The sequence below is a fragment of the Erpetoichthys calabaricus genome, chromosome 16, assembly GCF_900747795.2.
Source record: "Erpetoichthys calabaricus chromosome 16, fErpCal1.3, whole genome shotgun sequence".
NCBI lineage: Eukaryota > Metazoa > Chordata > Cladistia > Polypteriformes > Polypteridae > Erpetoichthys > Erpetoichthys calabaricus.
Genome location: NC_041409.2, coordinates 69,435,017 through 69,459,787, shown reverse-complemented (window position 1 = coordinate 69,459,787; position 24,771 = coordinate 69,435,017). Strand labels below are relative to the sequence as shown.

General features: G+C 35.7%; 1 protein-coding gene across 1 annotated transcript in view; it reads left to right on the top strand.

Annotated features, from left to right (window-relative positions):
• Window positions 1-24,277, top strand: part of exoc5 (exocyst complex component 5) — a 41,934-nt gene extending 17,657 nt beyond the window's left edge. The window contains exons 5-18 of the mRNA XM_028821224.2: window positions 642-706; window positions 1,362-1,390; window positions 1,915-2,024; window positions 4,768-4,812; window positions 6,559-6,699; window positions 7,186-7,268; window positions 15,584-15,793; window positions 17,701-17,848; window positions 20,014-20,122; window positions 20,541-20,661; window positions 22,588-22,674; window positions 23,050-23,158; window positions 23,419-23,634; window positions 23,740-24,277. Coding sequence (XP_028677057.1) covers window positions 642-706; window positions 1,362-1,390; window positions 1,915-2,024; window positions 4,768-4,812; window positions 6,559-6,699; window positions 7,186-7,268; window positions 15,584-15,793; window positions 17,701-17,848; window positions 20,014-20,122; window positions 20,541-20,661; window positions 22,588-22,674; window positions 23,050-23,158; window positions 23,419-23,634; window positions 23,740-23,928 — 1,662 coding nt within the window. The 3' untranslated portion in view covers window positions 23,929-24,277. The remainder of the gene's footprint in view (window positions 1-641; window positions 707-1,361; window positions 1,391-1,914; window positions 2,025-4,767; window positions 4,813-6,558; window positions 6,700-7,185; window positions 7,269-15,583; window positions 15,794-17,700; window positions 17,849-20,013; window positions 20,123-20,540; window positions 20,662-22,587; window positions 22,675-23,049; window positions 23,159-23,418; window positions 23,635-23,739) is intronic.
• The last annotated feature ends 494 nt before the right edge of the window (window positions 24,278-24,771 follow it).

The following is a 24,771-nucleotide window of genomic DNA, read 5'->3' as shown; positions in this document are numbered from 1 at the left end:
AAAGCTGATGCATAGACACACTGCTGGAATTAAAAAAATGTGCTTTATCAAAATTCATCATAAAGCTAGCCCAGACCCTTCTTTTCTACTGTGCGAGTTATTAATAGATTTGAGACACTTGTAAATCCTCTATTAAACATTCTCCTAGGTAAGGTAGTATTGTTTCTTTCCACATCTAACATTTGACATTAATGCTTTACATTCAGTTTCTGAAGAATAGCCTTATCAACAACACATAAAGAAGCTTTTAATTTTGAAGACGCAAATGAAGTAATTTAAAATTGATTCAAAACCATCTGCCCCTAAATATGTATCTTTAGCTATTAACTTTGATTTATGTACCTACATTAAATTAGTGAACTGTATCCTCTTCATCTAACCCTGCTAATCAAAGTCAGTCGTTTATGTACACATTTTTTATTTATTTATTTTAAAAAAAATCTGTTGCTGTTCATACTTCTGTGAAATGCACATATTGACAGGAGAAACTACAAGATATCCTTCATTATCATTATTAAAATTACATTTATGTGAAGTTTCATTTTCTGTCAGTGTCTTCATCTAGTGGATTATAAGGTCATGATAATATTTTTGATTGTATTTATTTGTTTAATAAAAGACCTTTTCATCTTACTTGTCAGATCAAGGAAGCAGCAGATATAATACAGAAGCTGCATCTGATTGCACAGGAGTTACCCTTTGACAGGTAAGTCTCTTCTACTCCTTTAGATGGCAGGAGAACTGTCTATTAGGTGACTCTTCATTCTTATACTTGGTTTCCTTAAATCTGTTTTTATAAATCTGTGTTAAGGTTGTCTGTTCGAACTTCATTACAGCCTTATTATTGTATTTTGTTACTCTGAATGAGTCCTTTAACCTAGCAGTTCCTAAAATGTACAGTGGCTGAAGTTTTTGCTTACTTTTTAATCTGACATAAAAATAATCTGAAGTATTCGTAAATATGTTTATTTAATGAAGCTGCTTAGATATTCAGATCCTTTTTGCTTTTCAAGGCACCCATGCAAAAGCACTCAGACTACTGTGACCTGTTGGCACAGTTTTCCTTTCCCTAGTTTTGTTCACTCACCTCACTTTCAGCTGTGGCACATAGCTTCAAACAGTTTAACTGAGCTTCATGTTTTTAAAACTGGTGTTGCTCTGGGTGATGAGTTTCTCTTTAAAAAGGCATTTCTCTTTTATTTCTCATGTTTTTTTCCTTCCATTGTAAGCTGAGTTTGATTTGCCTGTGGCCATGAAGTCTTCACACATCCTTTTAAGAACCCTCAGCTGGAGCCCTTAGCACCAAGTTGTATGCAGTCAATAGGCTTGTTCTAATTTGCTTTCACTTTTGTTTCAAACAGGTTTGCAGATGTAAAGGCAAAAATTGCAAGTAAGTACAGACGTAGAATTTGATGTTCTTGTCCCTTGTGCATATTTGTGAAATCTGTAGCTTTTACTAAAGTTGGCTTTCAACCTAAAACACTTTCATGACATTGTTTGCCATGTTCTCCATAAAACATCTTGATGTTTACAGTAGACATTACTATATTATATTTTAAAAAACGGTAACTAAAAGCATCCAAACATTCAATTATTGTGTTAAATTTCATAAGGGACTGTCCAGTGGGTTATATTTGGAATGACACAATATACAGTAATGTTAACATTAAAAAATATATGTTTGCTTTCCTAATAGAGAAAACTGAAGATGGTATCCCATAAAGAGCATAGTGAAACATAGGCAATGTGTAAGATTTAATGATTTTCCAATATTGACTTTGCTTTTTAGAAGCAGCTTATATGGGATACTAGAAATAAAATATTTTGCCTTGTGATTTGAGCTGGAAGTTTAATGAGTCCTATGCTTGAGCTTTGCTGCTAATGATCTATATTTTGTGTACTATTGATATTTAGGTAAATACCATGACCTGGAACGGCAGCTGATTCAAGAATTCACCGCTGCTCAGCGTCGTGGTGAAATTGCTCGCATGCGAGAGGTGGCAGCAGTTTTGTTACACTTCAAGGTACTTACAAAATTGAGCAAAATGATAGTAACTATGTTATCTTCAGAAATTGTAAGATTGCTGCAAGTCATGATTTGAACTATGCACTTTTCCATAATATGAGTAATTTTTTCAAAAAAATTCAACTAGCATTTCACCGTTCTTCCTTCAGAAATGAAAAAGTCACAATATTACAAGTGTAGGGATTGTTTGTTGAGCATCTACTACAGAGGAGTTTCCACTAAAACAGAAAAAAATCCATCAAAATGTTACTAACCCCACCCCCCAGCTAGGAAAGATAAAAGCAAAATAGAACAATTGAACATGCTTCACTGTAGTGCTTCCAAAATGCATCAAAGGGGCCCCTTCTTTGACCATAGTTCACTGCATTCCAAGGTCTGATGAGCATTTGCATGCATAATAAACATAAGCAAATATTTAATATTGTGCAAAATGTAGGAAATTGAAAGTGTCTTTAACTTTTTAAACTGCCAGCGTCAAGACTTGTATTTGAAGCAAATAAGCTACTGGTTCAAAGCCCATCATTGCCTGGTTGTGCTCCAGATATATAAAGATATATTTATCTTTTCTTAAGGTAAAATTACTGTAGTTTAATATTTTCAGTGTAAATTATGAAAAATACATTAATTAATGAAAAACAGAACTATAATCTGAAGGTGAAATTGGAAGTATAAGGGTGGAGTCTTTAGTAGTGCAAAGATTATCAAGACCAATAAGAAGGGACATCCTCCCAGCCAAGTTGCTAGACTGCTGTATAGTTGACTGGAGCAGTTCCAAATGGTAGCTTGGTTCTTACTAGACAGGCAAGGATCTAAAGCAGTGCTGTCACTTCTCAATAATGATACAAAGTGTTTTTAGAAGCATAATTACACTTCTGTCTAAATGTTGGCACAAATCTAGAATGATATATTATGAAGTGCTATCTGATCTTGTTGTTTATTGTTACATTTAGTCATGTGCTAAATAATCAAAAGGTACTTGTAGCTCAGTGGTTTCCACACTCAAACGTTCCCAGGTAGCACTGGATTTACTGTAGCTATAGAGAAAGCAAACTTTGAATGTGGTTCTTTAAAAGTAAGGTCTCTTCTTGAAAATGTTATTTTTATTTTTAGGATTAGTGGTCCTGGTTAATGACTGCTGCTGCTATAATTTTTTCTTGAGTGTGAAATTGACAAATATAAAAGGGGATCTTGTATGAGTTGTGATCTGATGCAAAAGTCCTCTCCAAATCCTACTTCACTGCTCCGAAAAGAATGAGCGTTTTAGATAATGCTAGACTACTTCATAGTTCTTTTGTTGTAGATCTTTGGATTCACAACATCAAAGCCTTACTATTGAAGAAGCATGAGCATATTTACACCAAGGTGACTGGATCACAGAACTACACCTGAAACACAATAAATTGGTGTGCTCCATACCTAAACATTTATTAGGTGTTGTTAAAAGGAAGGCAACGTAGCAAAAAACGTTTTTTGGAATATGTTCCAATTATGACAGGGTGCCTCGAGAGGAGCTGTGGTATTGTATGAGGAAGTCGGCAGTGGCAGAGAAGTACATAAGAGTTATACAGGATATGTACGAGGGAAGTGTGACAGTAATGAAGTCTGCGGTAGGAGCGACTGATGCATTCAACGTGGAGGTGGGATTACATCAGGGATCAGCTCTGAGCCCTTTCTTATTTGCAATGGTGATGGACAGGTTGACAGACAAGATTAGACAGGAGTCCCCGTGGACTATGATGTTTGCTGATGACATTGTGATCTGTAGCGATAGTAGGGAGCAGGTTGAGGAGACCCTGGAGAGGTGGAGATAAGCTTGAGAGAAGAGGAATGAAGGTCAGTATGAACAAGACAGAATACATGTGTGTAAATGAGAGGGAGGTCAGTGGAATGGTGAGGATGCAGGTAGTAGTGTTGGTGAAGGTGGATGAGTTTAAATACTTGGGACCAACAGTACAGAGTAATGGGGATTGTGGAATGGGTGGAGAAGAGTGTCGGGAGTAATTTGTGACAGACGGGTATCAGCAAGAGTGAAAGGGAAGGTCCACAGGCTGGTAGTGAGACCAGCTATGTTATATGGGTTGGAGACGGTGGCATTGACTAGAAAGCAGGAAACAGAGCTGGAGGTAGCAGAGCTAAAGATGCTAAGATTTGCACTGGGTGTGACGAGGATGGATAGGATTAGAAATGAATACATTAGAGGGTCAGCTCAAGTTTGACGGTTGGGAGACAAAGTCAGAGAGGCGAGATTGCGTTGGTTTGGACATGTGCAGAGGAGAGATGCTGGGTATATTGGGAGAAGGATACGAAGGATAGAGCTGCCAGGGAAGAGGAAAAGAGGAAGGCCTAAGCAAAGGTTTATGGATGGTGAGAGAGGACATGTAGGTGATGGGTGTAACAGAACAAGATGCAGAGGACAAAGATATGGAAGATGATGATCCACTGTTGCAACCCCTGAAGGGAGCAGCCGAAAGAAGAGGAGTTGCAATTATCAAAATCAAAACAAGTGTTTATTATTGAGCAAATAATAACATTCATTAGTTATTACAACAAATAATGGGCTGTTATTGTTTTCCAGTTTGAGATCATTTACTGTCATTTACTAATCACTGCTTTTTTGCATTTTCCATACAGTGACAACTTTTTCCAAGTAGGAGTTAGATATTTTAGTCACATTGTCATAAAAAGAGGTTTTGTGTAATATATCTGTATGAGTAGAACACTTATTTCTTTTTTTTTTAAAGGGCTATGCTCACTGTGTGGATGTGTACATAAAACAGTGCCAAGAGGTAAGTTGAAAGCTGGGTTGCATGCTTATATACAGTATAACTATATTCTTGATCCAGTTTCATTATTAATTTACCTTCTGTCTCTAAGAGATTAGCCACTTCATATTGCTAGACATATTAATTGAGCCTGAGGAGCAAGGAGATTGAACATATGCAGTGGCTGATCATTTATATGTCATATCCACTAATTTTTCTCTCAGATTTTTGTACATTTTAGAGGTCTGAACAACGTGATGTTTGTAGATAATATAATAATAATAGAAATGTGCCTGGGTGGCCCAGTAGTTAGCATTGTTGCTGCTTCTACAGTACATATCTCCAATGTTTGACGTTATATCCCATTATGGAACTTATTGTTTGGAATAGGCATATTTTCACTTTGCATTCTCTTCTTGTACTCTGATTTCCTGCCATATCCCATGTGCATAATTTTGATGTGACTTTAAACTAGCCATGTATGAATCTTTGAGTGTTGATGTATATGTTAGTATACCATATGAAAGATGGAAGCCAACTCCAAAGTTGGATCCTGACACTCACTACTGTTGGGATAGTCACTGCAGTCCTGATTATTTTGAAATAGTCATGTTTATAAAATGTGCTGTTAATTGATCTTGGGTGTCAGTTATCATTGACCACTAATATATTATAGTTTATTTTTATAATTCATCAGCATTGCAAGATACATTGGAACCTCGGTTCACGACCATAATTTGTTCCAAAACTGGTCGTAAACCAATTTGGTCGTGAACCGAAGCAATTTCCCCCATAGGTTTTTATGTAAATACAATTAATCCACTCCAGACCATATGAACTGTAAGTAAATATACTATATATATTTTTTAAGTTTTTAAGCACAATATAGTTCATTAAACCACAGAATGCACAGCGTAATAGTAAACTAAATGTAAAAACATTGTATAACACTGAGAAAACCTTGAACAAAAGAGAAAACTAACACTGCAATAGTTCGCGCTATAGCGCTACCAACCGCTGGCTAAAAACACTATTTTTTTTATGAGTTTTAAGCACAGGAAAAAAAATGAACATTTGAAAAAATCTGTAATTTAATAAACCACCAAGAAAAGTACATTGCAACAATGCACGCTATGAACTGATCGCTGTAAACAGAAGTGAAAACAAAATCAAGCCCAGTGCATTCTTTAACTGCCTTCCTACCTTATGCGTCCAGCCCCCACTCTCTCTCGCGCTGCCTGTGTGTCTCTCTCTCACGCTGCCTGTGTGTGTGTGCGTGTCTGTCTCTCTCGCGCTGCCTGTGTGTGTGTGCTCTCTCTCTCACGCTGCCTGTGTGTGTGTATGTTTGTGTGTGTCGTGCTCTTTTGCTTTCTGCACAGGAAATGCACAGGGAGAGACTGAACATGTACAAACCGAAAGGGAAACTGGCTTGTTCGTATACCAAGTGTGTGGTCGTGAACCAAGGCAAAAGTTTGGCAAACTTTTTGATCATAAACCAATTTGTACATGTACCGAGATGTTGGTGAACCGAGGTTCCACTGTAATAGTTGTTAAAGGTTATAATAAAGTAGACTTTTTGGAATACTGTTTGGCAGCACTGAAATTGTCATTTGGAGGTGTGTGAATGGAAGCTAATAAGAAAACTTGATTGGAGTGTAATATTAATGTTTGGGTGTGAAAGCAAAGTAACTTCATTACGTTTCTAACGTAAGGTTAGAACCAAAGGTTACAGAACAGCATTAAGTTATCATTCTCTTTCTTAATGGATAGGGTGCATATTTCCGTGATGACATTTTTGAAGACACTGCTTTGTTGTGTCAGCGTGTCAACAAGCAGGTTGGAGAAGTTTTCTCTAGTCCAGAAACCATAATGGCCAAACTTATCCAAAACATCTTTGAAAATAAATTGCAGGTAAGCAAGTCTGCTTATTACTTGATTTGTGTTCTTCTAAGCTCTTGATGTTTAGGAGTAATTTCGTTGTTAATTCTTCAGCATTTTTGGGGACTGAGGTCTATAGTCTGGTTAAATCATGTAACTGCTGTGCTTAGTAGAAAGCAGCATCTCAAGTAGGTGTAGACGTTTGTTTTAAAACCGAGCGTAGCCCTAAAAATGTACATTAAGCCACAATTATAAATTTATGAGAATGGTAAAAAGCACAAATGAGAGGATGCACTGCTTTTAATTTAATCAACATTACTGATTTTCATGTTTTATGTACTGTGGTTTAATGCTTAAAACATGATAGTTGGAATAGATGTGCCTTTTTCACTTTATCTTGTAGTTAATTACAAAAATCACTGTGAGGTAAATAATAAACCAACTAAAATTATCACCACTTTGCTAGATGCATTTTCAACATTGCCTTCAAATGTTTAAAGTCTTTTTTTCTCTCTGCAGAATTTTGTAAGAGACAAGCTGGAAGAAAGTCGTAAAACTGATGCCGAACAGTACCTTAAAGATCTCTATGACTTATATACAAGGTAATAAGGATTGTTGCTGTTTATGAGTAATGCAGAATGTATGGTTAAAGTGAGGCACTTTAGATTGAAGCAAACAGGTTCTCCTAACGAGAGCATGCTAAGTTAAATGTACATACAGTATTACCTGGGCACAATATAGGAAGTAATTCTAGATTGAGTTCTAGTTCACTCACATACTTCCTAATATGCTGGTAGTTTAAAGCTAACGGTTAACCTAGCATCTTTAAACACATTTGGCATTACTTGGAAAACAGGACCAACTAGAGTTAAAAGACTTGCTGATGCTGAATGACCAGTGCTCTGGAGCTGTGAAGCAGTAGTACTAAGCAATACACTACAGTTTTGCATAATAACAGAACATTATTTTTTAAAGTGTTATGCTTTTATTGGACATATAAAGCCATGGTAGTACAACAAAATAAATTTGTGTCGGTGTAACTTCTTAATGTCTATACACTAAACATTTATGATTCTCTTCTAAATGTTTTATGGGGTATCTGACTACATGCTTATTAAAATATGAAGATAATACGTACACACTGTCATATGTGTTCTACTCCTCATTTAGGGTTTTGGCCTGGTCATGTTGTACCTCTATCCTTCCCTGAACAATGCCACTGTATATCACCTTCTGAATCCACACTCTCTATATTAAAAAAAAAAAAAAAATGTAGGTTTAAAGCCATCTAAGCATTGGCCACCTCCACTTGCATTTTCCTGTGTACTGTGTTCTTCATATGGTTTTAAAAACCTAACCATGAGCCTGCAATGTGCCTGAATTGAGTTTTAGAAGGCTGTTTTAGATGGATATTACCCTTAGTAAAGGTGGCAAGAAATTAATCTAAAAATACCTACATGTTTTTTCAAAGGTATTTATTTTCATTTAGTACCTTCTACTATAAAATAACATCAGCAACTCCAGGATTCTCCTCTTTGTTATATACAGTAACATTGCTTTACAATATAATAAAGCAAAAGAATTTCTTATTTGTAACATATCTCATAATGTATTTTACTAAAATTAATCTTACAAAATAGCTTGTTTTCATCATGTAGTTGTAACTAAAATGATGTAATCATAAGCTATTTAAAAATGCTTCAGTTTCAAAAAGAATTTTCTAAAAAATGATGAAGTTTACAGTATTGGATTCAACTTTTGCTAAGATTTTAAGAAGTGTTTTTTGAATGTTGCGCCCACGATTTTATTTTACCAGTGATGTATGAGAGACGTATTTTTTACTTTTTAGTACACTTTTTAACTTAATATAAGCATGGTTTTTAAAAAGTGTGTGTGTGTGTGTGTATATATGTATATATATATATATATATATATATATATATATATATGTGTGTGTGTGTTTGTGTGTGTGTCGCGTACTCTGCATTATTTGACAGTAAACTATTTCAACCATATATATATATATATATATAAATTTTCAATCTTTTTAGTCTTGGGTTTTTAAAAAGTATGTGTGTGTGTGTATATATATATATATATATATATATATATATATATATATATATATATATATATATATATATATGTATATATATATGTATATGTATATATATATATATATGTATATATATATATGTATATGTGTGTGTGTGTGTCACGTACTCTTTGTATTATTTGACAGTAAACTATTTCAACCATATATAAAATATATTATATATATATATATATATATATATATATATACATTTTCAATCTTTTTAGTCTTGGGTTTTAGTATAATTTTGTAATCAATATTTTAACACTTCCTTTAATATTTCTATCTGTTACTAGCGCCATCTATTGGTGAAATCTTTAACTATTCTTCATATGAAAATTGCATTTCTTAATTAACATTGATTAATTGATCAATTAGTGAAACTGATTATTGATTCAGGTATTGTCATCAAAAGTGAGTAAGTATGCAAAATTTCAAGTCATTTGGACAATAGGAAGTGGGTTAAATATCGATTACAAGATTTGTACCAGACAACAAACAGGTGAAGTTAAAATAAGCGTGGTAATAATAATGACTATCCTGTCATGCACGCTAAAGGTGGTGATGTTTCCAAGTGCTCTATTCTGCTCAAATAAGTTCTATTCTTTTTCTGTATATTGAGTGAAGGAAGTGTACAGTTACATACTACTTAAGCTCAGTAAGCTTGAATTATGTCTGCCTTGCATATTGTATCTTGCTTGTTTTTAAACAAAATGAAAAAATATTTGGCTTCTTACGTCAGAAGAACTAAAGCGATAAATCAGTTTGGTGCATGAAATACATACACCTAATTCCACAAGACCCCAATACATTTTTGTGCTTGGAGACCTAGTCGGTGATTTTTAACTGTCAGACTTATGAAACTGATGTCAGTCTAACTGTAGCTACTTTGGCTCATGTTTATATGTTTTATTGTATTTATAGTTAAAATCTGTGAACAGAATATGCTGGTGCTGCAACTGCATATTAGAGGGTCAGTTCTGTATTTTGTTGTAGTGATTCAATGGTGTGATCAGCAGAGAGCTTGAGCTCTTTGTTAGTGATAGTTCTTGAAGCAACGCATTGACTGATGTAAAAGATATCTCCGTTCAGACACTCGGAGGAATGATTTTCTTGATTCTCTTCATCCGCTATCTGTGGTCTTAGGCATATTTGGCGATAAGATGCTTTTTTTTTTTCCTGCCCTTCACTTTTTCTCCATGTTCACTTCAGCTTCCCTCTTGGGTTTATCCCTCCTCTACTTCAATCACTATACTTTTCACCTAATCTTTGTCTTTTTCTCCACATGCCCAAACACCCTCAGCCTTTCTTACCTCGCCAAATAACATATCTTTTATCCCCAATTCATTTCAACTTTGCAGTTTTCTTAGTTTCAAAGAAGTTTCACATATCTATTTGATCATTGTCATCTCTGTCTTTTTTAATTTAGCTCCATGGTCTACCCTCAGTACCAGTGTCCTACAATACTCGTACACTTTGAATGAAAATTCCCTTTCAGTATCAGAAAGATTCTTATATGACTGAATAGTGTAAAGCTTCCCAATCTAATACTGTGTACTTCTCACATTTGCTGCTTTATTTTTGTTTCTTTTGCATACTTTTATTCTCTTCCTGAAGTGCAGCACAGTCTTTTAGATAAGTATATTTTTCAACTGCATATATACGAAGAAACCACCAAATACTGCAATTTACTTTCCCTTCATTGCTGTGTTCTTTTGAGGTCGTTATCACTGTAAAATACAAATTACGTTTGAACGCCCTCTTACAGTGAACTGCTCACCTAATGAATATAGCTTATTTGTGTTGATACTGTAGGCCTAGTGCACACCACTAGATTTCTATCGTATCAGAAAAGAAAGATTGATGCACCAGTTTGTAAATTAAAAAAAAAAAAATGATCAGAAGAATATGTTTGTGTCCCCTGGAATGAAAATGTAATTTGTCTGATCTTCCAAGAAACTATTGCAGTAGCTGAACAATACAACTTCAAAAGGCATTGAGATGAAACATGAGGCAAAGTTTTTGAAATACACAGGAGATGGGGGAGGGAAAAACCTTTCATGACATCAAACCCTATTTAGAAGAAAACGAAGAAAATGTGGCAGAGGCAGAGCTGGCTAATGAGTATCGCAACTTATTGCTGCATCAGGTAAGCCCATCACTGAAGACGAGTTTATTAAGCAGTGTATGCATGAGATTGTACAGGAGATTTGCCCAGAGAAATGGGACTGGTTCCAGCTAGTGAGTTTGTCAGCAAGAGCAGTTACGAGAAGAATGGAAGAATTGGCAGACGATCTCTTGCAGCAGCTCAAAAGGAAAACACTGTGATTCGTGAATTATTTTATTGCCTTTGATGAGAGTATTGACATAATGGGCACTGCACAATTGCTGGTATTTTTACAGGGCATAGATGAATCCTTCAATAACACAGAGGAGCTAGCTGCTCTTCATAGTTTGAAAGGAACCGTAACTGGAGAAGAACTGTACCTAAGTATGTGTAAACCTCTTGAGCAGCTTGATTTGAAATGAGAGAGCTTAAAAGGTAGAGTGCCAAAGAGATTTTTTGAGTTACTCTCAGAAATCATCACATTTATTACAGAAAAAGGAAAGGCCGTCAGAGATGTCTAATTTTAAATGGCTTTGGAAGTGGGCGTTCCTCCCTATCTCGCCCAGAATGTCAATGAGTTCCAGACTACAGTGAAAGGGGAAACTTGTATGTAATTTGTATAGCAGTGTCAAAGCATTTGAAATGTCTTCAGTTGTTCAAGGAACAAATGTCAGAAGGAAAACTGGATCATTTCCAGTCTGTGCAGAATTTTAAAAATTCCGATGCAACTGTCTCTGGGCTTTGCACCCTAGTAACCAAGTTACCCAAACTATTCTATAATATTTCAGTAATTATTTACCACTCTATTGCAGATCTTTCTGATCATAAAATAGGTAATTACGATAGCAATTGACGAGAAGAATTCATAATTAATTGCTGAATTACGGTTTTTAAGGGTTCCTCTAGGGTGCCTCTTTCTCTTGCACGATTTGGCTCAAAAACTAATCAGCACATCGTCATCTCATAAGAGGCTTAAGTTTCGAGCTTGGTATTATTCCATCTAGCCATTTTAGCTCTAGACTGTCCTCAAGAACCTGAGACACACGACAGACACACACCTATCATCGAGATATCAATGTTTTCGGAATTGGAGAACCTAAAATTTTGAGATCCGTCAAAACCTGGAGATTGAAATTTTTAACAAATCTAAAGCTTTCGCTTCTCCCCCATAGATGATAGGTTATGTTGTGGGTGACGCGCAAAGCAAAAAAAGCACATTGGATATATGCTTCCTAAAAGACTTAGATGTCCAAAAAATTGAATTGTTGTGGGTGCAAATACAAAGAATGTGATCTGATTACATTTTACAAGAACTTTCCTGTGACTATTTTACTACTTTGAAAACAATGGCACATGGTTTTACTATCATGTATGGAGGCATATACACCTGTGACCAGACATTCCCATGGATGAGAACTACAAAGTCAAGGTTGAGATCCAGCCTGCATTGCTAGTCTGCAGAGTCCAAATTACTCTAGGACATACGCTGATTAGCAGCTGAGAAGCAAGCACACGCCTCTCAGTAACGGTATTGTGATGGATCAACTTGTCTGGCCCCCAAAAGTGAGTTGAGTTTTGTTTACTGGCCCTTGGGATAAAAAGTTTGCCGACAACTGGTTTAAAAAGTCACCACCCCCTGTAAAAGATGTTTACCTTTTGCAGCCTAAAAACCCAAAATGAAGACATAGAAAATCAAACTTTGTCCATTTTAATGTATGCCTTGTAATTTGCACCATCCAAGTGAAAAAGAAAACAAAACTTTTATATAAAAAAGTATTAAAAGTACAACAGCTAGACTTGATAAGAGAACACTCTCCTGGGATAATACTTAGTGCAAGCAACATTTGTTTGAATTGCAGCCATCATTCTGTTTGGGTATTTCTATACCAGATGTAATCTAGAACAGGTGTATTTAATTATGATCCTGGAGGTCTGAAATGGCAGCAGGTTTTCTAATTAAGAAATTGGTTAAAGCGAAACTGTTTATTTACTGATAAAGCAATAATTTGTTGCTGCCACTGCAGACTTCAGGACCATACCTAAGTATCCCTAACCTAGAGGGAGAAATATGTCCTTATTACAGAATTAAGTGCAGTTAACCTGATTAACAACAGTTGACGGACTTCACTTTTCTGTTTATCCTAGAGATATTTGATGGAATTTAGTTTGAGGCTCTGACTAAGCCACTTTAAAACATTGACTTTTTTGTTTCTCTTGTCACTACTGTGTTTTTCTGTAGGAATAGCATTCTATGGATAGTGTAAGGTGCATTGGGTTTTCACTTTTTCTGATGTTTGCATTCCTGTCAAAAAGATCATTGTTGTTCTCATCTGATGCTGGTACCTTTTGCTACTTGGCTTTAGAATCTTTTAATGCTCCTTTTGAAAAACATAAGTAAGGCTTGATGTGGCTCTTTTCTTTTTATAGAATGGAATTTTTCTTGCTGTCCTCCCATACGAGCCATATATGTGAAGCACTTGTGATATTATTGTCTCAATCACACAATGACCAGTCTGCCATAAAGACCTGAAGTTTTTTCAAGGTTACATTCAGTCTCTTGGTAGCCTCACTGATTGATTACATTTTCAATGCAGTTTATATTTGAATGGCACTCTTCATGGAGTACAGTCTTGGTGAATATTCCATCTCTTTACTTCTCGGTCATCGAATTTGGAGAGACAGTCTAACCCAGGGGTAGGCAACGTCGGTCCTGGAGTGCCACAGTACGTGCAGGTTTTTGTTCCAACCCAGTTCCTTAACGAGAACTCAATTATTGCTGATGAAGCACATATTGCTTAAGTGACATTTTAATGCTTCATTTTAGTGGTCTCGCTTGTTAAGGTTCTCCAACCTTAATTGCTTATTTCAATCTTAAACTGCTGCATTCAGTGTTTTAATTGCTCCTTATTAGCAATAAGATGTAAAACAGGGGTAGGCAATGTCGGTCCTGGTGAGCCGCAGTGGCTACAGGTTTTCATTCCAACCCAATTGCTTAATTAGAAACCAATCATTGCCAATCTCAGACCTTATTTAATTTTATGGCTTGTTAGTCTGTGCAATGTAAGGCTCTTATATCGTAGATTTTTTTTCCTTTCCAAGGATATCATCCAAATGATTTGAAGCCGAAAACAGATCATTTTCAGTCTGCCACATTTTTATATTAAGTGTTTTATTAAATCAAACCGTGCATGATGAACACACACAGATGTAATTGGAAAAAAGCTAGCTGGAGAACTGCTGGCTGCTTTGTCTTTTACATCTTATTGCTAATAAGGAGCAATTAAAACACTGAATGCAGCAGTTTAAGATTGAAATAAGCAATTAAGGTTGGAGAACCTTAACAAGCGAGATCACTAAAATGAAGCATTAAAATGTCACTTAAGCAATATGTGCTTCATCAGAAATAATTGAGTTCTCGTTAAGGAACTGGGTTGGAACAAAAACCTGCACATACTGTGGCACTCCAGGACCGACGTTGCCTACCCCTGGTCTAACCTAAGCAAAGTCTGGGTGATGCCATACACTTTCTACTAAATTAGGCTTTGTAATCACTTTATACCCATCTCCTGACTTGTGCCTTTTCACAATTTTATTTTGAAGTTCTAGTGAGAGCACTTTTCTGCCCATAGTGGGTATTTTGCTTTATAGAAACAGTTGGTTTTATTCTGAACTAACTAAAATCACCACAGGTGGGTGTCGGTTAATTTGTTGTTAATGTGATTGGGAACCTGAGCAGATTTACAAGTACCATGGAAAGTGTGAGTGGACTTATCCAAATACTGTAAGTTAATTGCACCTTTTAGATAATTTGCTGAATGTTTTATAACTGTGTTTTCACTTAGGTAATGTTTTGCCATTTTGGCTGAATAAAACTGGAACAAACCCTATTTATTTATTTAGGTTTTTGAGGGGTAGGTTGCAGCTCCTTACAAAAACTTCAGATATTCAGCTCTGAGTAATAACATTGCGTTGAACTTAAAGTTTTGAAAACTTTCTCATTAAAAAAACATAGAAACTAAATAAGCTTTATGAAGTGAACTTTATGAAATACAAAGAGCCGTTTGCTAGTGTGCCCATTATAGTAGCTATATCTTTTCTTTTTCATTCAGGCATATTGATAAAGTGGATCCATCTTGAAAATAGTAACACAAAGAAAAATGATTATAGGTCAGCAGAGAGGAGGAATTGTGTATTCACACTTGTTTAATAATTTGCAGAGAAAATGGGAGTTACTAATGGTCATATTCAGTGTGTTGAAACCTTTGATCTATCCGCTATCAATATGTAGTGTTAAAATTTTACTAAATAAATACATAAACACACTTACACGGTATCTGATTGAATGCAGCTTGCAGGGAGGTCTATGTTACTCATGTAAAAGTTAAAGGAGAAAACTTCACAGAATTCCATTGCTATGCAGTATTAAAAAAAATAAAAAGATAAAATACCCAGAGTTGGATTCTTATTTCATGTATTTAAAGTTTAAAATGAATATTTTTTGGTTTCTTAGCTTTATAGATTTAAAAATAGTTTTGTGTAATAACATTTGGACTATTTTGGCAAAACTTAAATTTTTTACTGTTTTAAAAGCTGGAAAGAGAGGCAACTTCAGTAATTTAATTTCTGTATAATTAGCAATTATAAAATGTTCATTCCTGTACAGCTGTATCATAACTAATTTTTGTTCTATTTAAATTCATTTTTATGTCTCCAAGGATGACTGCTCTGGCAGGTAAACTGACAGAATTTAACCTGGGCACAGACAAACAAACCTTCTTATCGAAACTGATTAAGAACATCTTTTCCTCTTATTTGGAAAACTACATTGACACAGAGCGAGAGTACCTGAAGAGTCGCAGTACAATGATTCTACAACGATATTATGAGTCAAAGCATCATCAAAAACGTACTTTGGGAGCTGGAGGGTAAGCTATGCAAGGTTTAACTAGTCTGTCTAACTTAGTAATGTCATTTATCTTCTTGCATCCAGGATTAGGCTACTAACTTAACTGAATTTAAGTGGTGTGTTTGTTAGATACGGATGAACAGTATGCTTATTTTCACAATGTCTAATTCTGAATGCTTTCTGTATCAAGAAAATGAAGGGTATGTACATTTCTTGGTTGTAAAGAAAAATCTACCCATTCTTTGTTAAAAAATACTATGTTTTTAATAACTTGTTTGAAAAAGGCTTTTATCATACCCAGGTTCCTGCCTGGCTTTGGCTCATCTTAAGTGTACAGTTATTCCTTTCTTACTACTTGCATACCCTATATGGCCAAAAGTATGTGGACACGCCTCCAGCTTACTGGGTTTGGGTGCATCAGCCTTACCCATTGTTAACAGGCACATAAACACAAGTATATAACCATGCAATGTCCATTGACAAACTTTGGCAGTACAGTGGATTATACTGAAGAGCTCAGTGACTAAACATGGCACTTTCCTAAGATGCCAACTTTGCTACAAGTCAGCAAGTGAAATTTCTGCTCTGATTGATCTGCCTGGTTAACTCTCTAAGTACTATTATTGTGCAGTGGAAGCAATAGAATCAACAACCACTCAGCCACAAAGTGGCAGGCCACACAGATTCACAGGGTGAGGCCACCAAGTGCTGAAGTGCATAGTAAGTAAAAATTGCATATCCTCTGTTGTGTTCTAAATTGCTTCTAGAAGCAAAGTCAGTACAAGAATTGTACGTCAGGTACATCAGCTTCATGAAATAGGCACTATGTGTCATGCTAGGTGTCGGCTGGAGTGGTGTAACACTCTGGACTCTGGATCAGTAGAAATGTTTCTCACAGAAGTGAAGAATCGTGCTTATCTATCTGGCAGTCTGATGGATGAATCTAGGTTTGATGGGTGGCAAGAGAAAGCTACCTCCTAGACTGCATAGTGCCTCCTGTAAACTTTGGTGGAGGAAGGACAAAAGGTCTGAAGCTGTTTTTCAGGGGTGGGTACTATTAATGCTACAGCGTACAAAAACATTTTAGACAACTGTTTACTTCCAACTTTGTGACAACAGTTTGGTGAAGGTCTTTTTCTGTTCCAGAGTGACTCTGCCCCAGTGCACAAAACCTGGTCCATAAAGACATGGTTTGATGTGGAGGATCTTAAGTGGCCTGCACAGAGTCTAGACCTCAACCCTAATAAACACCTTTCCTGATGCCACAAATGCACTTTTGACTGAATTGGCACAAATTTGCACAAACAAATTTCAAAATCTTGTGTAAAGCCTCTTTGTAAGAGTGGAGGCTGTTATCGCCACTTTGGGAGGACAACTCCATATTATTACCCATGGCTTTGAATGGGATGTCCAACAAGCTCAAATAGGAGTTATGGTCAGATGCCCCCACACCTTTTACAATATTGTGTACTTAGCCAAGTTTATACTGTATATATTCACATTTTTCCTATTTTTCCAGTCACATCAAGGACATAATTTATGTGATGGCTGGATTGCTCAAAAATGTTCTGTAATTCCGAAATGGTTGTTGGTGTTTGGCTGATTGTCTTCCCCAACGCTGATTATGGTGACAGTGTGGCACTGCCCTTACTCGATTGTCTTGACATTGCCACACAACCCCATTTTCAGCCCTTGAATGCACAACTTTTTTCCAAAAATAATTTTATGTTAATTATTAGTAAAGTCCAATTGATTATTTCTGAAAATGTTAATGGATTGTGTTTTATTTTAAATTTGTTTTTTCTTAATAACATTGTACCTTAGCACAAAGTAATTACAGATACATGTATGGGGTAATGCTTTTGTGTCTTGATAGTTTCTTTGATGTTTCTAGCTTGCTGACTCTGCCACATTTTGTCTGTGTAGTATTCAGGATCTAAAGGAACGCATTCGACAGCGCACCAACTTGCCATTGGGCCCTAGCATTGATACTCATGGGGAAACCTTTCTGTCTCAAGAGGTTGTTGTGAACCTGCTTCAAGAGACCAAACATGCCTTTGAACGCTGTCATCGAGTAAGACAATTCTTTCTTAAATTAGTACAGAAAAAAGAAAAGGGCAATGGATCAGAACCTCTGTTTATTATACAGTATATGTAAGGAATAATATATAAAGCAGGCCGTGCTGCCATTATTGCTTTTATAAGACATTGATGAATGTTTTTTTATTGCATCTTGAATCTTACACAGGTATGATTAATATTTTCTGGCAAATGTAGTGAAAACTGAGAAAATCATATGCATATAAAAATGACAAAATCATGATTGTTTTTTATCCTTATTAGCAAAGTCCATACTTGATACAGCTTGAATTCCTGAGTTGTCCACTTTAGCTGAAAAATAGTCCTTTTTTATCACTTGTACTGAGTTTCACTTGAATTGCTGTGTCATGACTTTCACACTACAAATTGAAGATGTAAGACACAACCGTGGATCTCTGCACCTTTCTCATATGGTTTAATTACAGCTTCATCTTTCTGGAGAACTCACCTTACAATATATACTCTTTCTTATTTAATTTTCTCATACTTGCCGTAATGTAGTGTCTTGCTCTTTTTGCAAAGCAAGTTACACTGAGAGTGTTAGTACCTTAGAAATGTTGCCTTTGGATTGACAACCAGCATTCAGCTGTCACAACAATTGTGCAGTAGGTGACCCTGCCTGTCCAGTGTACTTGGGTCTATGAAAAATTAAGGTGCACTTTAAAGTAAGGCTGAACCCAGAGAGCAATAAATTGTTGCATTTAATCATGAGCAAGCAGGATAAGCGTATTGCTAGTTGTATAGGGTATGTTTCTGTCACGTTATCCTATATTCATATCCTGGTATAACACCACAAAAATCATTATCAACTCTTATAATTGCCGCCTTCTCCCAAAACCTTTTAACAGGTCAAGTGATTATTTAAGCAGTGCCCTGGATGGCCCTGGGTCACCTTGTCCAGACATAGAATACCAGGTTGTACATTATCACATGATAGAGGCTTATAACTGTGAGGCTCATAACTGTGACATTTACAAATCAGCCATTTGAGAAATGGTGGAAAAACTAGCAACTATTTGCTTTGCTTTATTGGATATATTTGTCTACACTAAAATATCAAGTGGACAAACTGAAATCCAACCCTGCCAAGAACATTTTCAACAGACAAATAGCATCAAAAAGCTTCTTTTACAATTTAAATACTTAATCAAAAGAAACCACACATTAATATTGTCCAAACATTTTACATTTCTGTTGGGTATAACTATCTTCAGCTCCTCCATGTAATGTTGTGCATATTGACTATATATGCAAATCAGTCTTTAGGCCAAGGGTGGCTAAAGGTAATCACAGAAAAATGTGAATGCAGGAATGTCACAACTAATGCAGTACCATAAGCTTTTATTTTCATGACACACAAAGAGCCATTTTATGTTAAATGCATATCCTCTGATGATAACCAGAACTCATAAAGTGTTGCTATAAATTGTCCTATTTCACCTCCCACCGTTCCTTCTGTAGCATGTTCTGCATGCAGTCCCATAAATCTCTTCAGTCCCCTCCTAGACCTGCTTGTCCGAGGCATAGGTGCTGTCAAAATGATTCACTATCAGCCAATGCTTGGAAATGCAAAATAGTCAAAAACATTTCAGAATGTTTTCTTTCTTTCTTGTAACATCGCCATGTGTTTAGATGCATGATAGACTTGACAACTCTGCAATAAGTTCCATTCAAAATTTTTTTTATCACAAGATACCTTTCTTGATGCCCACCTCCCTTAACTGCTTTATATGGCATGCAAGTGGGATGATGACCTTATTCTAATCCCATGTCACTAGAGTACAAAAAAAGGGCATACGTTCTTATTTTTTACGGATTTTTTTCCAGTATGAATGACCTTAATTTCCCCCTTTTTCATGAGACAACTGAAGACTGGACAAGTGGGAGAAAAGAATACTTGTAAGATATGGGAATTGTCAGAAGATTTGTATTTTATATCCCTTTTCAACTACCTGAGAACCAAAAAGCTAATTAAAGCTGGGCAAAAAACTTACTTATATTGAAGCAAATTTGTCATTTTTTAAATATATAAACCTGTATTCCATAACATCGCAAATGACAGTGAAACTGTGACATTATTATTGTATTGTAGACTTTTGTCTTATTGACTTGGTTTCTTTTTTCCCTAACTTCTTGCAGTTGTCTGACCCTCCTGACCTCCCAAAGAATGCCTTCTCCATCTTTCTTTTGCTGGTAGACTACCTATGTGTTGATCACATTGACTATGCCCTGGAAATTGGATTGGCAGGTCTGTTTTGTAGAATAAATATGTGATCCTGTATTCTACTGAAACATGTTAATAATAATTTAAACTTCTATGTTGAGATCTTTTAAGTCTGAATCTTTTTTTGACACCATGTACTTTATAGTGATCTTTCTGAACATTTCTTATGTCACTGCTTTGTAAACTGAAGTTGCACTGTTATTACAAATTTATTAATAGATAGGAAATAATTGTAATTAAATAATTTCACTCTTTAGTCATTAATAGTGTTTAGTCATTAATAGTTTTTCTTACATTGTTTGTTTTTTTGTGAACTTAAAATTCTAAATAAGGAACCTTAGAGTTAAGTGATTCTGAAGAACGTTTGACCAGAAGAGGGCAGTGTTTTCAAGTTAGCCCCCAGCTCCCTCAAAAGTTCTTACTTGTTTTTGTTTTTTAATAGCTATTCCCTCTCCTGACTCTAAGAATGCAAACCTGTACTTCCTGGATGTAGTACAACAAGCTAACACTATCTTCCATCTTTTTGATAAGCAGTTTAATGATCATCTCATGCCGTTGATCAGGTAAGTGAAGTAAAATAAAGTGGAATTTATATTTGGGAAATATTTTGTTTCTATTTGCTTGAACAGAATGCAGAAATGAGTTTGTACTAGAAATGTGTGCATCAGAATTTTCTTAACTTTTTTTTAGTAGTTTGAGCATATTGTGTCACTGTAATGTTTTTTACTTCACACATTTCACCTGCTTGAAGCTCTGTTGTTATATGTTGAGCACTACCCAGAAAGTGTTCATATATTCTCTAAAAAGAATTATTTAGCTGCAGAATTATTTTTTGACATCGTTTTGTTGTAGAGTTAATTCTGTTATGTTTTCTTGAATTTTGAATATGAGCTTTTTACTGGAAGATAATAACTTTTATAGACTATTCTCTTTTATATTACATTTAAATGTACTTGTGATGATCACATTTTAAAAAAATCCAACTTGGGGTCATAGGGGCTCATTGTGCTGTTAATAAATATATTCCAGAATGAATGTTTGTTCTCCTAGTTTGGTGTTATTTTGTCACTGCTAAGAAAAAGCAATTGTATATTAAAACTTTCTATTAGCAGTATTGCAGATGTGATTCAATTTTTAATATTTTTCATTTTGTCAGATACGTATTACACTTCTGTATATGACTGACAGGGAGTTTGTGCTTCTCAGAGCAGTTTTCTCTTACCATCCCACCATCTTCCCAAATTGACCCTCTGCTGTGAACTGCAATTACAACTGTCTTAGAACTGTCAAAGGTAGAAATGCACAAACCAGTTAGCCAGTGATTACAACTGGCTGACTTTCCTTTATAATAAGCAACTGGTCCATTTAGTTATTATTTCCTAGTTCTTTTTTCATTTACAGTCTGACCCAAGTTCTTGTCTAAATACCAGAGTATTATTGTATATGCAAAAACAAAACTAAGACAAATTATCTTGCGGGTATTTAGAAGTAATAGTAGTAGATTGCAAAAAATTAGGCAGAGTTTAATTACAAGCAGTAATAAGTGACTAATTCTGAAGTTCTTTGGGATGATAACACCTATCCCACATCCTAAAATGTGTAACTGCAGGGTGTTATTGTGTTTTTAAAGTAGCTGGTGAGGATAGGTTTTGCTATTTGTAGCATATAGAAAATAATACCTTTACCATTTTCCTTCTATTCCCAACTAAAATTAATTTTATGGAATTGGTATCTTGCCATTTTTTCAAAGGCATTAAATCTATTAATCGAACTTCATAATATTTGCCTGATTCTTCTCCATAAACATTTTGTAGTGTAAAAGAGTGTAGTGGATAACAACTACATAGATAGGTTACAGTATTCTGAAAGGCACTAAATGGTGACAAGCATAAAGGAAACATTATATTTAACTGATTATTCATTGTACTTGGCTTTTTAAGCATTGATTGATTTTAGTTAATAAAGGCAACTTGATTTTATAAATTAAGTCGGCTCACTCATCTGGTTATACCGAGGTCAAGGAAAGCATCCCATCCAGGTAAGTAAGCCCTTGTCTCTGTTCAGTCAGTTATGGAAGAGTGTATAATTCATGTGTATTCCAAGCTTGATTAGTATATATATTATTTTGATTCTAGCATAAAATCATCTTAATATTTTGTATTGTGTACACTGATAATGAAATGCAGTGTTTTAACCAGTTAATGAAGTGTAATTTTTAATTTGAATTTTGATTGTTAGCCAACTTAAGTGAACACAGGAGAAAGTAATGTGTTATGTGAATTGTTTTCCAGTATACAGTAATGATTCTCTAGATTTCTGCAGTCGCAATCGTCTATAATTTTTAGCCTAATTTTTATTATCATAAATTGGCTGCAGATGCCGTGAGGCTTTCCTTTCAGCAGGTGATTTGGTTTGGTTATATAAATAATGCTGGGATTAAGAGATACTTGTCATTAGTACACTTCAGTATTATTCTTTGTGTTACCCAGCTCTTCTCCAAAACTCACAGAGTGTTTGCACAAGAAAAAGGAGGTCATTGAGCAGATGGAAGTCAAGTTGGACACAGGAATTGACAGGTCAGTTATTAACCAAGAGGGTCTGTAAGATACTTGAGCATTTCTAGTATTAGGTAGAAATGCTATACCTGGGCACTCATGGACACTTAACACTTCTCAAACTTCATCTTGATTAGTTTATCCTTCATATTAGCCTTTATGTTAACATATAATATTTTTACAGCACATGGCTATCCTTGGTAAAAGGGTTTTACCAGACTTGTCTACCCATTATTCTTTATGGTAAAGAAAAAAGATTAAGCTTTTAATCTGTCGCCGTTTGCAATGTTCATAGAAAGGACTGTAACTTATTTCATCTTTTGAAGTATATTCACTGTAGTGTGCAATGCAAATTAAAGAAGCTGTATTCCAAATGTATCCTTGTTAACTATCCAGGACCTTGAACTGCATGGTAGGACAGATGAAGCATATACTTGCTACTGAGCAGAAAAAGACTGACTTCAAACCAGAGGACGAGAATAATGTAATGATCCAGTATACTAATGTAAGTATTCCGGTCCTAGCTGTAATGTCCTTTCACCTGGAATCAGGACTAAGGATTCCAGGGCTTTAAGGTTAAAGAATATCATGCATATGTGAAGTCTCAAATAAACATATTCAATTTAACCAAATAGTGTGACCTTGTGGCTAAGGCATTGAACCAAAAGGCTGTTATTTCAGTGTGCTGTTTGCTTTCAAGGGTTTCTGTATAAAATGTATCTAAAGGTTCTTTTTTTCCTCTTGATTTTGTAAATTTCATCTCAGGCCTGTGCCAAGGTATGCGCCTATGTAAACAAACAGGTGGAACGGGTCCGTAATTCAATGGATGGGAAGAATATAGACACAGTGCTCACTGAACTTGGAGTGCGCTTCCACCGACTGATCCATGAACACCTCCAGCAGTTTACATACAGCTCCATGGGTGGCATGCTGGCCATCTGTGATGTTGCAGAATACCGCCGCTGTGCCAAGGAGTTTAAGGTATATTGGGGAACAGAGGATAAAGGCCTTAGCACTTTCTGCCTGATGATAGTTACTGTTTTCAGTTTCAAATTAAGAAAACATACGTCTTCCTCCTTCCTCTAGGTGCCACTAGTGTTGCAGCTGTTTGACACCCTCCATGCGTTGTGTAATCTGCTAGTTGTTGCCCCTGACAACTTGAAACAGGTCTGTTCTGGAGACCAGCTTACCAATTTGGATCGAAACTTACTCCATGGCTTTGTGCAGCTGAGGGCAGACTACAGATCGGCAAGACTGGGCAGGCACTTCAGCTAACAAAACAGACAGCAACTGCTAAATATTGGCAATTACTGTGATCAGTGCATTAACTGGATATCTAGGCTATTAGCCATCCAAAGGTGTGGAGTTGACTCCTTACTTTTAGGTATCTTTCAGCTGTTAAGATGTCCAGCCAGTAAAAAGTGAAACTTGGCAAAACACTAAGTGGCTTTCAGCTTATGCTTGGATGAGACAGTTCAGCACAATTCCAGCTTTGCAGTATACATTAAAAGCAAACAGACTATTTGTTATCCAAAACATTTAGCCAATCATTTGTAAGTATGTTTTTGAAGATTTGTCTCCTTTCATATCCCAATTTAAATCTACTTTCTAAATTCTTACCAAATGAGTATGAGTTTTTTTTTGTCTTTTGTTTTTTGTTCTTTGTTTATTAACATGGCCTGGCTTATGAAGATATTTGATTCAGAGATAGTTTTCTGATATTTAACCTAATTTTTCCACAAAGCTCATAGTAAATGTGGCTTTCTTTGTGTAACACAGGAGCCCTGCTTCCACCTCAATGCCAAACCTGCAAAGTTAAATGGCACATTTAACATTGGTTCAGATAACTTATTGCCTGAATTAATCAGGGAAAAAACTATAGTTTTCAAAATAATCCAGTGAACTATTTCTGAGCATATGTTCTTCTGTTTAACAGGAGAGTTTTCACATTTTAGTCCTGTGAGGCTTACCGAACAGTCAGTTGGGATTGACCATCCAGTGGACGAAGCATGTCTAACCCTCAGCCTTTTAAGACTTAAGATGCTTAGTTGTGTAAACCTCTTTGCTGGGCAAAGGACAAAGGAATGCCGAGAGTGTTTCTGCATGAATTTCAAATGG